Raw genomic sequence first — 16,645 nt, 5'->3', positions numbered from 1 at the left:
CTAAAAAGGAAGGCTGACACACACCAGGGGAGATGGGGAGGTAACTCCATCAGGACCTACCTTCCCTCCTACTGCTATCCCACTTTGAAATCCTCAAACATGCTCTGGTGCAGGGACCAAAACCAGGATCTCTCCTTCCATGTGGGAACCTTGAATATAAGATAGGCAGCAAGGCCACCACTTAGTCTTCGCCCTGGCCTAAGGGGCATACAGGCAAGGCCCGGTCATTTCTACTGAGGTCTGCTCGTTAATTTTACCAAAATTTTCACGTGCAGTGATCTGTCTCCATCTCTTCCCTTCTCTCCATGGCAGGGAAAGGTGAGAGATTTCTTCAGGAAATTCGGAAAATGGTGTCAGGGCCCTGAGCATGTCCCCCTCAAGGGGTTTGGTGCTGGAGTTCAAGGCCAGCTCAAAACCAGATCAGCTGGAGGCCGCCCCCTTCCTGATGGCACCATGGGGAGAGGCTCCCAGACAGCCCCACCACGTTGCAGCCTGGCCCCTGCCCAGCCACGGGCCCTGCCAACACCACCTGGTGACCACCTGGCCTGGCCTCAGCCCATCCCTGTCCTCAAGGTGGTGCCCAATGCCTGGGGCTGGGGCTGCCTCAGCTGCCCCCGGCAGCCCTGCTCTCTTGTGGGGTGGTGGGACAGGCCCTGGCTGCAAGGCCCAGCTCTGCCGCCACCGGGAACCCCCACTGATACTGGCCCCAGCGAGTCACTGGCCCCCCACAGTGCCCTGACAAATGGTAAGAAATGTGAGATTTCACATGCAAGATACATGGCTGGGGCCCAGTGAAGCCTAGGCAGAAATTCTTCATGGTGTGGATTCAGTCTGGTCTACAGCAGGGTTAATTCTGCTGCAGGATCATGCTCCCTTGCTCTTTGCCACTAGGCCTATAAATACCTGTGTGTCCTATCCAAAAGAGACCAGCATCAATAGAAGAAACAGAGTATTTCAACCCAGAATACTTCCCACCGCTGCATGATGGTTATGGCCATACTGGAGGCATAGGATGTGATGTCCTGCAGCAAAAGGATTTGAAGCTAGGTTTCCTGCTCTTGGTGACTGACTTTGTAGCTGTGTGGTTAGTTAAAAGTGGGGCTGCCTTAGCTTGTTTTATGAATCCAGCTCTTCATTTTGCTCTTGTGTTCTTGAGAAGAAAACAGTTTGAAGTTCCCCAATTTTTTTGACATTTCCCAAATTTTACAGTCATTTTTGTTTTGGCTAAAAGTATTCTGTAAATCTGACCTGAATTTGTAAACAGCTTTGGTTGGCATGAAATTGCATTTTCCAGAAAATCTTTCTACTTCTTGAGAAAAACTACAAATTGTGTCAAGTTCTTGTCCATTCCCAAATAGCCTCTCCTACAGCCTTTTCTGCAACAATCTCTGCTTCCCTTCAGGCAGAGGTTTTAGATCCCAGACTTAAGCACACACACTGACATGCTCAAGGAAGGAGGAAAAAAGGCAGGGAAACCTGAGGTTTTCTGTCCCATGGCAGCCCAAACTGAATTGCCCTGCTGTGTCCTCAGATACAGAGGGACAGATCAGGGTACACATCCCCTTTCAGGAAGTCTTTCCAGACAATTCCTGAATTAACCCTACAAAAGCACACAGTAAAAGTTAGCTAATCAGTGTCAACATATTATTACAGAGAGCTTCAAAATCATGTCAGAACCAAAAGTGGTTTGCTGATTAAACTGCAGTGCAAATTTATGTATGCTGACAAAGCAATATATTTTTCCTTCATCTTGGCATCCTATTCCATGTTAATACAATGGAATTAGTAAAACATATCTGAAAAGCAACGTACATTTCATAGCCTATGCTCTCCTTGTGAGCAAGAGGGCATCAGCTCTGACCTCAGAATGAGGTGGCAAGAAGATGCAGCAATAGACTTAAGCCTGTGCAATACAACACTGAAGTAAACCAAACCTACCAAGCAAAGAACAGTCCAGAGGCTACTATAGTTGGCATGGCTTTTATCCATTCCTTTTGCCATCAGGCTGGGTGGCTAAGGGACAGTATGGATCCTGCCCAGTTTGAGGTGTTGATCAGCCACAGGCAGGACCAGCTGTCATCTGTGCTTTGGCAGTGGGGAAGTACTGCCCAGACTGGGGGTTATGGACCCCCAGGGCTCTACAGCAGCTTCTGGCACAGCTCATCAGAGAAGGGGCAGATGTGACTAGCTGCCCCACATCTTCTGCTGGCCTCCTGGGTATAAACCACCTGAGTTTTCCTGAATTTCATCCAATTCTGCTGGGTCATGCACTCATACATCAGAATGCTTATTGTAAGGGAAAAAAAGTCTTTCAGCTCCACAGCAAGCCAAGGACGTGGAGACTGTGGTTACTGCCAGAGTTTAAGACTGGAAGAGCTCTTTCTTGGGATGTGAGCAGTTTGGCCACTATTGCAGGCTTTGCTTTGCTTCAGGAAACAATGTAAATGGCTATTATAACTACATCCAGAGACATGGTGCAATTACCTTTCAGCCATGGCTGGGATCTCTGGAAGAAGAGAATCCAGACAGCAGTAACCTGAGCTCCACACTGTTCAGGAACATTTCAAATGCATCATTTAGGCTTCTCAGCTTTATTATAGCAGTGAAGTTCATGCCTCTAAACAATCATTTAAATACACACAAAGTGAGATTTGTTTGCACAGCAAAAGCCAAATTAGATGCAAACTACTATTAAAACCAAAATCAGTGTTAAGAACAAAACATTTCAGCAAGTGCTCTGATTTTCCCAACCCAGCACAGCAAAAGCAATATGAAATCAGCATAAGGAGCTGTTTTTCAAAATACCTTTAATCTCCAAGCCATCTTCTTTACATAGCCATTGATTAATTATGCATCATGGTTCATGTGGCCCCACAAAAAACTTCAGGATACCATAGTTTATTAATTCAACATAGCTTTCATTCACTAATATTATAATATCATTGCAATTATAATACAGTATTTGCTTAGTCTTACAAATACATATCACATACTGTTACATATATAAAATATTACATATCTTAAAACCAAAATAGCTTATCTTATGTCATTTAGAAGTGACCCTTACAACTACAGAGAAAGAGGGGGGAGGAGGGAGGGAGGAAAGGAGGAAGAGAGGAAGGGAGACAGAGGAAGGAAGGGAGAGAGATTTTCACAAGTCAGAGCCATGGGAGCTCAGGCAGCCTGAAAACACTGTCCGCTTGTTTTCAATCTGAACACTCACCATCAGAGGCATAAAGAATTAGAACTCTTTCAAAACAACATGTGCAAAACTGTACTTTCTTTCTCAAATGAGAAGTGAACTTTAAGTCACCCATTCCACATCCCAAGAATCAACCCAATGTCTTATGCCAAATCCAAGACCACTGCTTACCTCACAGAGTCATGAAACTAGCAAACTTTTGCATTCTTTCCAAGGACAGGTCTGTGTAAAAGAGAAGGTGAAAATGCAAATTTATCCATTTCTGAGAGACTTCAAAATTTAATGCAATTATATCATCAATCAATGGATGCTTATAGGTTTGCATAGATCTTTTTTCCACATATCTTTAACATATCGTCTGCAGAGACTACTTTCCAAACAACTAGGCCTTTTTCTCCTCCTGCATGGGAGGGATTCAGTCCCAAAGCACCGCATTTGCTAAGTTTCCAAAACTGAATTTTAATATCACTTGCATGTTAGCTCTGCCAGTTTCAACTCTAACTGTTTTTTACTTGGGCAAACAGATAGATAAAGCAAAATGAAGGAGATTGGCAACTCCAGGAAGTCTCCAAAAAACACAGAGGGAAACCTGGGTGTCACAGTACAGGGAGAGAAGAGGGTAAAGTACCCTTTGGTACCCCCTGACAATTACGCTCGCCCATAGTCCTGAGCCATGGGCTGCAAAGGAGTCCAGCTCAGGAGAGCTGACACAATCACCTTCCACAGGTAACCACCACTCTTTTCCACAGGGCAGCAAAAGCAGAGTGCGTTAGGCAGCATTTTTGATCCTGCAAGCCACACTTTTCTTTACCAAGCATAGTAGTTCACGAAGTTTAAACTTGCAAACATCAATGCACAAAAATCTAGCTGTCTCAACCAAACTAGCAGCCTGTACATTCAGTAATAAAAGATGTCCCAAATGGTGAAAAAAATTTTTTTTTCAAATTCAGGCAGCAATTCAGAAGGAGAGGGGATGGTTAAAAAGAAAATGGGGGTTGTGTCTCCCTGCTACCCACCATGTCCCTGGATGGAAGGCCCTTTCTGCCCAGGCTCAATTTCCCACACTGAAGCCTTTCAGTGGTTTGCAGTCTGTATTGCTGCAAAATCTACCCAGATCTCTTCCAGATCAACAGGAAAAGTTTATTTTCTTTCAGTCATCTCAGAGACTCCTCTTCCTAATTTGTTGCTTAGGTGCCTCTTCTGCTACAGCTCAGAGCTCTGCAAGTCTTTTGCATTCTCTGAAACCTACGTGGTCAGCTTACCTATCATTGGCTTTATTGGAACTCTGCATAGATTTTTCCAGGAAATGACAAAACCCAGCTTAACTGTAGCAAAAGCCAGCGTAACAGTTGTTCCAGGAATACTGCAGTGAACCACCAGCCAGCCTTAGAGGAAATTGTTAATAGCTGCAGATAACAGAAAATGCAAAATTAAAAAATATAACCTTGCTATTACTTACTACAAAATTTTAAAGACTCCTCAGGAAGCAGATAAATGGTCAAATTATTCACCAGTTCTGGTTTATAATGATCATTTATATAAGGATCAATTACCACTCCAACAGCTGGAGATCACTGAAGCTGGAGTGCCCAAGGCATTGGTGAGGCGACTGTTTAAAAAGAAAAAAGTGTGATACCAGTCTGTACACTCAACTATACTTCCCGCCTTTGAAGTAAAAATATATTTTAACCACTTTCTGTTATTTTCATCTCTTTCTTTCTATTGCTTTCAATCCCACAGTGTCACCACATCAAGAAGATAACGAAGTGCGGTTCCAGCCCACCTCATACAACAGCTTCTTAGAACTGCAAGACCATTAAAATGGCTTTGCAAAAATTTTACTGATGTTCAAGGAGGGGTCTACAGCATGCAGTACAGTTGTGGTGCAGACTGCATGAGCTGGTTTCATAATTGCAAGGAAGATAGCTTTATCAGCACAGTGCTCTGCCAGACCTAATTAGCTCTGAAACATCTCTGTGTTAATACAGCTGGGCTTCTTCCAGGACTTTGATTTGTCTCTCTTCACAACATCAGAGGCAAATGTGATGCTGTCTAACACGACAATGTTTTGTAGGGTATAAACATAACCTAATTCTGCTTGCAGATTCGTTTTTACTAGTAATGATGAAAGAAAGAACCAGGGATAGGTTCAGATTATGTCAAAGTCAGCCAGAAACCACGAATATGAAAAATTTCGTGGTGGGGTAATTTTCACAGTCATTTTGAAGATCTGAATTTAATTTTAAAAGTACAAATTCTGTATGTCAGATATTTCATATTACTTTCTGTTGAGCTGCAGAAATATCCAGAGCAGTTACAAATAGTTAGACCTAAGGACACAATTTTGTTGAATTGAACCTAATGGTCTTAACCCTGAAGGGAAATGTGCTGGTTTAGATACTGAACTCAAGCTGGGGCAGAACAAGTGATATCTGTAAAGTCTTCATCCCTCACTTTTGAACTCAACTTGGAAACTGAATGTTTTCAGAAAAGAAGAACAATGCCCTTGCTTTCTGCTTTTCTGCCTTCTGGCAATACTTTTGCAATAGATCACACAGGAAGTGCCATTTCCTATTTTCAAAGATAGGGTTTAACTATATGTTCAGTCACAAAGAAGAAGACACGGTCAGAAAAGCAAGCTTGGTAAATCAGTGAGTAACTCATTTTTCTTTCCTTTCTTTTACATGTAAATGTTTATATATAGATATACATTAATTAACTGGGGGAGTATGTATGCCTGCTTACAGTGGCAGGAGAGCTACCATGTAAGCATAGACACTGTCTTCAAGAATGATTGGATTCTGTAGCTAGCTTAGAACCCAGGATGAGGTAAGTGTTAGAGCTGAGAATTGAACTGGACAAATAGTGTAGAAAATTGTCATCTTTTCTATACTAGAAACTTCCCGGACCTTGGTTTTGAAGCTGTTCTAGGTCAATTACTTGAAAACATCTTCCTCTAAGGATATAAACTGATTAGATATAAAATTCTTCACACTTAATCTTACTTCTGCAAATATAAGTCACATCTATCAGATGAAGATGGCAGATGTCCTTTGTCACTAACCTATCACAACCTGGCCTGGTTTCTTTGTAGTATCCAAGCATTTAATCTGTTAAAAGTGCTAGTTCATTATCTTGGTGTGAAGGGTTCTTTGGGATTGGTTCCTCTTTTTTCTTTTAGTCTCAGGGCCATCACATTAGAAAGCCTGCAGTTCATATCTGAACTAGAAATATCAGTTTTATGGCCAGTCATGATCTGGCTTGCAATTTCATGTTAGTGAGGGTCTTACATGAAAGAAATCCACCAGTATTATGCTAAAACTGTACCATTCTTGCACACAAGGAAAGATGAGCTCTCCTGCTTGGCTAAATGAAACTTGCCACTTCGGTATTACCAAAAAAGCTGTAGTAGTCTAAGAATATAAATTTATTTTGCAGTATATCAAACATGCGGCAATAGCAACATTTGCTTTCATGGGAGAATTCCACTGTAATTTGCCAAGAACAATTCACACAACCAAAGCAGTGGGTTCAAACTTCTCTGTGTGGAGACACTTACAGCACTAATAGAAGAAGGGCAGGATGGCCATGGCCCTATGACATATGTTGGGAATCTCCACTCCAGACCATTATTCTTCTTTATTATACTGCAGTTCATCTCTGGAACAGCTGTGAGTATAACTATTGTTTGAATTATTCTGAGTTCAACATTTTATTTGAAGAAGCTGCTTGAAGAAAAACTGAACAGCAATATTAGCACAGGACTTAGCCTACACAAGAGAAGAGAAATTTAATGTCTTTCTGTCTCAGTTTCTCTTTCCCAGAGTGCTTATTTTGAGTGCTTATGCTGATTTCTTATGCTACATTTGTTTAGATACTTCTTTTGTCTTGTGATGACATAGGCTGACTCTATTTAACTGCAGAAAAGCTCAGAAGTTTTGCAAGACTGTTCTGCTTTTGATGGGAACAGAAACAACAGGATCCTAAGGCTTTACAGAGAATTAAGTCTGTTTTTTCCAGCCCGAGACATATTTTTCCCTGAAAGCTCTGCAGCAATGTAAAAATGAATCAGGTGGGAGGCAAGCAATTCTGAAGAGAAGATGTTTCTAAAGCCCAGCTGTTATGAAAGAAGAAGAGGTTTCCGAAGGGAGGTTTAATTTTGGAAGGGACTGTATTTCCTTAACCACATCCTGGAAAGGCTTGGTTTCTACCACATGAAAAGATGTGTTTGAGGGAAAACATCACCTCAGAGTCTTACACACAGCATTTAGTTTATACTTTTATCTTATCCTTCCGCTTTCTTGGTAACTCAAGAAAAGTATGAGCAAATGTTTGTTTCCCAAGCAAGCTTTGCTCCGTCCATACTCTCCTCTATAGTTTTGCCTGTCCAGAGACTCCTTCTGGAAAAGCCAAGGCAAAGGACAGAGCTGTGGGGAGGAAACATACGGCATCTCTCTTGCAACACCTGCTATCAGGGTAGTATTTTTCTTCATTTAGGTTTCAGTTTTACTCTGGGCTGTATTCTGTTCATTTCTGTTCATAAAGTGCCCTAGATGCCACTGACAAGTACTTTTAAACTGACTACAAGTCATTAAGTCATTTCTTCTTCGATGTGACAAATATTGCCATTTGTGAAGAGAGCAAGCGCGCGGGGTAGCTCTGTGTTACTTGTTTATACATTTGAAAAGGGAAACAGAAAGGGAAAGGAAACTTTGGGGGTCATTCAGTTTTGAGATAAGTGACTCTATTAATGTGTGGACACTCCTCTATCTTGTAGTTACTGAATGTCCCGATTTCTATGAGAAAACTTTTTCCAGAACCCCTTCAGGGCTCAGCAGGTTAATTGAGCAATGAGCTGTGATGACTACTATCGCTGAAGGAGTCAGTGTAGCACCTCTGGGTCCCTGAGACTAAACTACAAAAATATGGAAATGTCTCTTAGTCATACCAGCCCCCAGACAAGCCTATAGAAAAAGAGGATCCCCCATAGGTATCAACCAATGCTCAAGAGCTAACAAGGCATCTCTCAAAGAAGCCCAAATGTCCAAATACAGAAACTAAAAAGTCATGATTCAATGCCACATCTTCACTACAAGAATCTCTGATGCTGAAGTGCAGCTTTGTTATAACTCACAACGAAATCCAAGTACATCCATTTTGGCTTGAAGCATTGAAATTGTTAAGAAATTCAAATTTTCTCCCCTCAAAGCTGTAACCCCAAATTTTCCCTTCAAGAGCTCTTGCTCATCTCTCCAATTTCACTCAGTTGTAAACAGGTTTCAAAAATGAGTTTCCCTGCAGTATAACAATGATTTGGACCAGAAATGAGTCTGAAGAGTGAACGATTTGGCCAATATTTCTAATTTAATCTATTCTTTTGTGGGAGGGACTCTGTTATGGCCCTGTAGATATGTGTACTGATGAACAGGACCGATGAAGACTAGCAGTAGGTATCAGGATTGTCATCACAAGGGGAATGTTGGGTATATGACTAGATAGATGATAGGTGATAGATGGTATATATCAAAATAAGACCATGGCATGTGCTGTTATAGCCATGGGCAACACTGGCAGCCTTGGAGCAATTTATTTGTCTGCCTCACAGCTACTTCACAGGGTGCAGGTATTTTGGCTCCCAGCAAGGCCCAATGCACAAATAGGACTGCAGGCCTAAGCCATGCAACACTTTACTGAACTTCTTGGAGACTCAGAACATAAACAGTGCACTGTGAGGAAATGAGAGGGGCTGTCTGTGGACTGGTCATATATTTAGACTTTTTTGCATGATAAACATGTAAGATAAATTAGAAGGGAAAGAAGAGAAAATTCCCCTTAAGTTTCTATCTTAGGTTTGACTCGGTTGCCCTCTATAGTAGAAACTGTCCAGAATTTCTGCCAGCAACCAAAACTACCCTGTGTATGCTGTAACTGTGGGTGTGTGGGCAGGACAGTGAGTCATTGATGGCCTTGTGCAGTTGTAAAGCCAGCAAGAAAGCTCTGCAAGTGAAAATCCTTAAGACTCCACAAGCAGCGGTTTGTAATTTCAGAAGAAAAATAACAGGTAAATACGCCATGTAATTGTTAGTCCCCAAATCAGAATCGCCTCAAGAAAAAGCCTGTATATACTTACAACACAAGAACGTAGATAAATCTGGAGGTTCCTTTACTAACACTCCCATTTCTGAAGGTTCATGCCTAGATTATTTTAGAGACAAACCAGATTCCTGGTCAAGGTCTGCAGCTTCAGCAGAATACATTCCTCTCTGCAAGAAAATGAAAATTGAAAAAATGGTTAAAGACCAATTTAAAAAAATCAAATGCAAACAGTGGTTTCCTGTGGAATTTGTTAACAAGATCAGTTTTGTGGAGTTCTTTGTGATTAACTATGTTTATGTGCATAAGATAAGGAAGTTTTAGGAAAGCATTTTAGAAAATATTTTCCTATTTTGTGCTTGCTGTAAAGGTGCAAATCTGACTTCTACCCCAAACAAATGCTCAGAGATTTCCCATCAGGTCACAGGCAGTAAACAAAACAACCACAGCACCTGCTGTGTTTCTGGACCACATGAATGTGACTTGTACAGGAGAGGACCTGAATTTTGGTAGTGGGAAAGTGAAAGGCCTGGGCAGCAAAGGATCGAAATCAGTAGGAAACTAGCTACCAGTTCTGCTACTCCTGCAATTTTTTGTTGTTGTTTATAAATCTCAAACTAAGTTCCAAACTAGGTTGGAACCTAAATAAAGATTTTTGTTATCTTGTTATTTATATATATACATGAGCATGTGTGTGTATATATATATATGTATATATACACACAGGGTCACAGAAAACTGTATATAACATTGTGCAATCAGTAAAATATGTTGAGATTATTTGTAAGATATCTATATGTGTGTGTATACATATATCTCCACTGAGATAAAGGCCTAGATTAAGTTAAGACTGGGTCTTTTACATCATGAGTGGTCTGTAATTATATATCAGGAAATAGTCCTTTCCTTAAACAGCTGAGTAGCCAGACATAAACTGAGACGCCTCAGAAATTTTACATGCTGTAGATCAGAACAGACCACTGTGGTTACTAAATGTGGCCTCTACCAAAACACAGGCTAGGGGACATGCCTGTATGTCACCTCAGTTACTGGCTGAATTTCTTCAGCTACACTGAGTCCCACAGAACTCAAGTGGAGAGAGACTGACGTGGTGGTTTTGAGAACGTGGCCTCTGAACTCCTAACCACCTAGCAACAACTTCTGCAAAAGAGGTCTGCAAAAATAAGTGCATGGTACAGGGTACACATCTCCACTGAAAAAGTGTTCAGGGGGCTGCAAACAGGAAAAGTGCAAGCACTACTGCATTACACGAGTTGTCAGGGATTCCAGAACAAGTTGGGGCAAGTGTAGTGCCCGAAGTCTCCTGAGCTGGAAGCAGTCTGCTGCCTTTGTCAAGAGAACAGCCATCAATCCTCCATGAAAATACAATGCCTGATAAAAGCAGTCATTTTGATGAAGGAAAAAGGAGCAGACTTGTCCCAGACAGAAATACAGATTTCAGCAAATTGCTCTATTTGAGTGGCTACCAAATGCACTGATTTCACTTTCCCATTAAGTGACTAAGAAGCATGTTTGGTCCCTCTTACACCCATTTTCACAAAATCCTATTCCCTGCCTCCCACAGAACCCACAGAAGTTCTTCCATTTTTTCCAGGAGTCGGTGAGAAGAAACTTCTCCTTACTTTTTGGAAACCAAATTACACAAAAGTATGCTTCTGCATCTGGCTGGCAGTCTTACCAGGGGGTTAGGGTGGGGTAGGATGTTGGTTTACATCAAACTCTCAAGCCTTCACCTGCTCACACCATAACAGAATTTGCAAAAAGGTGTTCACAGCTTTGCCTTGCTACTTATGTTCCATGCTGTGACTCTTTCATGCCAGGGAAACTCATTTCTTCCTACAGTCCACAAACAAAAACTGCAGACGCAGAGAATGTGCAAGAGCACATTCCCATTTACATTGTCTTCTTGCTGGAGGGGGCAACTAACCAGTGATGAAGGACTACTTCAAACGGTAGACACACATGAGGATATGTTAGTGCATATCCCTCGCAGGGATGGCCAAATCTGCCTTCCACCTTTGTTCTCCTCCCAAGACACTGAGTGAAAGTAAACTTTGAAGCTACTGAATCAGGGCTGTTAAAGATCAACCAATACAATTAATCTAAGCAACACGGAGGAAGTGTATCAATTGTCAGAAAGATGCCCACAGATATCTACCAAAAAACCTGCATTTTTAGATAAGATAAAATTTGGAAATAAGCAAATATGATGAAACAGTAGTTTCTAGTAAAACCCTAAAAGGTATGCTCAAATTAAAACCCTGAGCATACTAAAAATGCAGTACCTCTTTTTCCCCTTCTTTCGCGGAAGATGTAGAAGGCACATTGATAGAAACTGATATCTTTTAAGACATTTTAGAAGCTGTTTGCCTTCTTTCAACTGTGAATTTCCATGCAGGTTACCAGTTGAACGTGTTCGGTGTTTTCACCAGGGGACAGAACTACAACCTGTTTTCATTCCAGAGCTACACAACATTTGCCTTTTTATCCCAGATCAACACTGCCTACTTGCCCACTCTGCAGTCCCCAGGATGGCAGGTTCACCGGGTGAGTATTCTTGGTGCTGCAGCAAGATCATTTCTACACCACCAGCAACCTCATTCCCACCAACATTAAGGCTCTCAGTAAGGCACAAAGACCCCAGCAGTCAGTCAGGTTTTCCCGTGCCACAGGGCCTTGGCCAGTGCCTGGCCTTCCTTGGGTGAGGGCTGCAGTGTGGGCTGCACAATGTGGACGTGGCCGGGCTCCTGAGAAGCACAGCCACACGCTGCATGCCAGCTGCTGTGCTTTCCCCTGCCTGTCCTCTCTCTGGCCCTCCTGAAAGCCACTGCTGCCACAATGGCCCCAAACTAACTGCTGCTACTGTTAAATTCATCATCCCTCTGCTTCCAGCTGAGTCCAAAGCCTGACACGCTCCCCTGAGGAGGAAAAATGGACCATACAGAGCACATGTGGAAAATGGCAGGCAGCACACTTCCAGCATGCAGCAACTTGACTTCATAGCTATAGAGATGTGTGTGTGTGCTCTGCAACTTTGTTTTCTTCTAGACCTTAGTTAGCATCAGCAAGGCTTATATGCTCAAGAGCCAGAGGTAATCTAGACGAGGCAGCAATGGGTTTCATTCCCTTCAATGCAAGGCTATGGAGTTTCCTGCCGTTAAACATCCTCTTCTTCCTTTCCAGACCAACACATGGTGGAAAACTACACCACTGACTTAGACAGCTTGCTACTGACAACAGAATTTGACTACGGTGATGCAATAGCATGCATGAATTCTGAAGAAAAGGACTTTGCATCAAAATTTTTGCCACCACTTTACTCTTTGGTGGTGATATTTGGCCTCCTGGGCAACATGCTTGTTGTCCTTATCCTGGTAAAATACAAGCGACTGAAGAGTATGACTGACATCTACCTGCTCAATTTGGCAATTTCTGATCTGCTGTTTATATTTTCCCTCCCTTTTTGGGCTTATTACGCTGCCCAGGAGTGGATATTTGGAGATGCACTCTGCAGAATTCTCTCAGGTGTCTACCTCCTTGGCTTCTACAGCGGGATCTTTTTCATCATCTTGTTGACCATAGACAGGTATCTGGCCATAGTGCATGCCGTGTTTGCTTTAAAAGCCAGGACAGTTACCTATGGCATCCTCACCAGCACTGTCACTTGGGCTGTTGCTATTTTAGTCTCTCTCCCAGGAGTCTTTTTTCACAAAAGTCAAAAGGAAAATTCTCGTTATACATGCAGCCCTCATTATCCAATAGGAGACACAATAAATTGGAAATACCTCTATACTTTAACGATGAACATCCTGGGACTTATTATCCCCATGATCATTATGATTTTCAGTTACTCCCAAATTCTAAAAACATTAATGAGATGTAGGAATGAGAAAAAACAGAAGGCAGTCAGACTTATTTTTGTGATTATGATTTTTTACTTCATCTTCTGGACACCATTTAATATTGCTTCTTTTTTGTATACCTTTCAAACTTCATTATCCCTCAGTACTTGTGAAATCAGTGGTCAACTGGGGAAAGCAATCCAAGTGACAGAAACAATTTCAATGATCCATTGTTGTATCAACCCTGTGATCTATGCATTTGTTGGAGAAAAATTTAGGAAATATCTTTATGCCTTTTTCCGAAAGCATGTTGCAGCTCACCTCTGCAAAAAATGTCCAGCTCTTTATCATGAAAAATTAGAAAGAGTTAGTTCCACATTCACACCATCTACTGCAGAGCATGACATCTCAACTGGACTGTAAAAAACACATTGAAAGGTTAGGCAGTAAACTTTGCATCACCCTCTTTGCCTTAAGGACTGCATGACATTATTTAAGATCTGTATGGCAATCACTACTAAAAACTGGCTGACTCCCTATTATTACAGTTAATTGTTCCCTGGGATTACAGCATTTTCCGTTTTTAAACTAAGAGAATTGATGAATTCTCCAGGAAAGGTAAATGCCATAATTGGATCACTTCAAAATTTGAATGGGGCCCAGAGCAGTATGATTCTGGTGTTTGACCCAAATTTTATCCAATGAATAGATACTAGCGAGATTTACCTAGGGGGAATATAATATTGAAGAGACTAAGGAGTGATGTGTCACGTCACAAGAGCCATTTACTGTTATGCAAACAATGTAAGATAAACACTTGGAGGAAGTTTTGAGGATTGATGAACCTGTCCAGTTTTCAGCATTAATGACAAACCTGAAATCCTGATGGCTTTTGGAAGTGATAGTGTTCTTTCTGTAACACAGTTAGCTATTTGGAAGCATTTAGCTCTCTTCATTTTGCTTCCCTCCCCCTTATTTTCCCTTCATGAATAAAAGATGTTTCCAATAAAACCAGGTTGAGGATGAATATGAGGTATATGAAAATCTCTCCTCTGTTGGCAGAGATGACTAACCTTCATCTTGGGCCATTCTAGCCAAGGATTTATCTACTATGTAACAGTGTAGCTGTTTTTAATTCTTTTCTTTTGACTATAAGCTAAATTATAGCATTTTGATGTAGTTATTTAATTTCATGCCTGCCATATCAATGTTCAGTTGCTAACATCTTCCAAAGTGGGCTTTTAATGGGCAACACCATATGTTCTGTGGGTGTAATGTTACAAGTAACTGCACACACCAAGACAACTGACTGCACAACAAGACAAAGTTGCACCACAAAAACCCACAAGCTTTTTTCTGGCAAAACATATCCCTCCAAGGAAAACAGCACATAGCCAATAGAAGAAAAGAAGACCAGCAAAGCTCTGCAAACAAGGAGTAAAAATTGCCTTGGTATTTGCCATGCATGATTCTGTGCAAAAATGAAAATAACATCAGGCCCTCTGAAGGATTCTGGAGACCATGAGCATAGTATTGACTGGAGGCCTTTCTAGTCCTGGATAGATAAATTGCATGTGCAAAGGGCATGGCAGTTGCAGTAACTCTATCAGGCTAGGCTCCTGCATGATACAAACATGCTCTGAGCATACACTGTAAGTCTGAGGTTTGGGATACACTCTTGGGCAGAGAGCAGCCTTGAACCTGGAAAGGCAACTAACTCCAGAGTAGACATACTCCCTTTCGCCTTCCCAGGAGAATAGTTTCCATCACCCACTGGTGCCACAATGAATAATCAATCCTTATTGAAGACTTAGGGCCATTAGTAGCATCATGAGATGGAGTGTCCTGCACTAGAGTGGCCCCTAGAGGCGGCTGTTGACTTGCTTACCAGACGACTAAAGGACTGGATGTGCAATGAGGAAAACAGAGCCCGTAAAAACAGTGTCCCTTAGGAAAGACTGTTAAGGTTCATGTGGTTTGAATTGTTTCATTCAGCTAGAATCTCACCATTCAGAATTGTCTCTCCTCTGCTCTACAAGTGTCCTGTGGTTGTAAATTTATGCCTTTATTAGGAATTTGCCTGTAAAAGAAAGTGGTATTCTGGGGACATGATGTTAGCAAAGAAGAGAGAGGTGCAGGGAGAAGTTCTTGCTTTAAACTGTAAGGAAGTGCAGGCAAGTGTTCCTTATGCAAGTGCACGGTCCCTCTGCTTTCTTCCCATTACCTTCAAAGGGCATCACTCAGACATGTAAGGCCTTGCTCTTAGAGAAACCTATAGAGGCAGGGCAACTAACCTGCATGCAACATAAGGATGGAAGAGGGGATTCCACACCACCTAATGTTAGGCACGCAGCTTACATGCCTAAATTAGCAGCAAATCTCTTCAGTGCTCTTCAGTGATCAGTTGAGAGAAAGAGATGTCTGTGTCAGAAGCAGAAACCCAATTTAAATGGACTCTCGGGAAGGTTACCTCTCTGACCATGGAAGGAATGTAGGAATGCCAGCCTCTTAATTTAGGCATCAGATGCCTCAGTTTGGGTAGCGTGAATACTCTTCTCCCTTTAGCCTTACAACCTCAAGGCACTGCCCCTATTAGTTGTTAGCTATTATCCTATCAGATATGACATTCTGACAACTCCTCTATAAGGTTAACAGCTGAAGAAATACCAGTGGAAAGACAGTACCCTCACAGGAAACATTCTTGCTTGGAAATGACCTTTTCCTTCTTTTGCACCTTTTTATTGCACTAAAGGGAAAGCACCTTTTAAATATTAAAACATAAATTAGCTCAGTGTGATACAAATATTGCTGTAAGTGTGATTATTTCTATTGCTGTATTTTATTTTAAACTCTTGACTTGTAAGAATTATGTTTCTTCCTCATGTTAATGCAGTGATATTAATAAAATCAGTGTCTGAAACGCAATGCATACCCTGTAGCCCATGTTCTTCTTGTGAGTAAGAGGGCATCAGCTCTGATCCCACAGTGAAGGTGGCAAAAAGAGGCAGCCACGGACCTAAAACCATGCTATACCACACTCTAAGGCAAACCAAAGCTACCAAGTAGAGAATTGGCTGTCCTGTCCGGAAGCTACAGTAGCTGGCATGGCTTTTATCCACCAAAAGACTTATGAAGAGTGCATGATAATAGACTTTGGGAAAAGTTTGGAGGCACAAATTTTAAGACAGGTAAAATTTGGCAGGTAGGAAAAAAAGGGCTGCGTATGTTATAAATAGGAGGAAGTGGAGAATAAAAAGGGCAACCAAAGATGGCACTTTATAGGCATTGGGATAAAGACAGGATTCTCCACAGACTTTCTGCAGCTGATTTCAAATCTCCTTGTACTGCATCTGTATCATAGAGTTACCACAACCAAATGGCGTGCCTTATCTCCCACATTTTATATGTTGGTAACTTCAAGCAGTCAAAGTTCAATATGGAAATACACCTCTGCTTCCATGTGTCATTCTCCCTGTTCCAGCGTCCC

At 41.7% G+C, this 16,645-nt stretch overlaps 1 protein-coding gene across 2 annotated transcripts; it reads left to right on the top strand.

Moving 5' to 3' along the window:
- Positions 1-5,806: 5,806 nt before the first annotated feature.
- On the top strand, positions 5,807-16,083 carry LOC112979700 (C-C chemokine receptor type 5-like). Of its 2 annotated transcripts, XM_064506419.1 has the most exons (4): positions 5,807-5,853; positions 6,641-6,873; positions 11,715-11,863; positions 12,500-16,083. In XM_064506419.1, exons 2-4 carry the CDS (start codon positions 6,806-6,808, stop codon positions 13,579-13,581), a joined length of 1,299 nt encoding a protein of 432 aa, XP_064362489.1. In that variant the 5' UTR covers positions 5,807-5,853; positions 6,641-6,805; the 3' UTR covers positions 13,582-16,083. The 2 variants fall into 2 exon arrangements, with proteins under 2 accessions (XP_064362489.1, XP_064362490.1); XM_064506420.1 differs by lacking the exon at positions 6,641-6,873 and having other exon boundaries at positions 5,824-5,853.
- The last annotated feature ends 562 nt before the right edge of the window (positions 16,084-16,645 follow it).

The sequence above is a fragment of the Dromaius novaehollandiae genome, chromosome 2, assembly GCF_036370855.1.
Source record: "Dromaius novaehollandiae isolate bDroNov1 chromosome 2, bDroNov1.hap1, whole genome shotgun sequence".
In the NCBI taxonomy this organism is placed as follows: domain Eukaryota; kingdom Metazoa; phylum Chordata; class Aves; order Casuariiformes; family Dromaiidae; genus Dromaius; species Dromaius novaehollandiae.
This window is presented reverse-complemented; position numbering and strand designations above follow the sequence as displayed.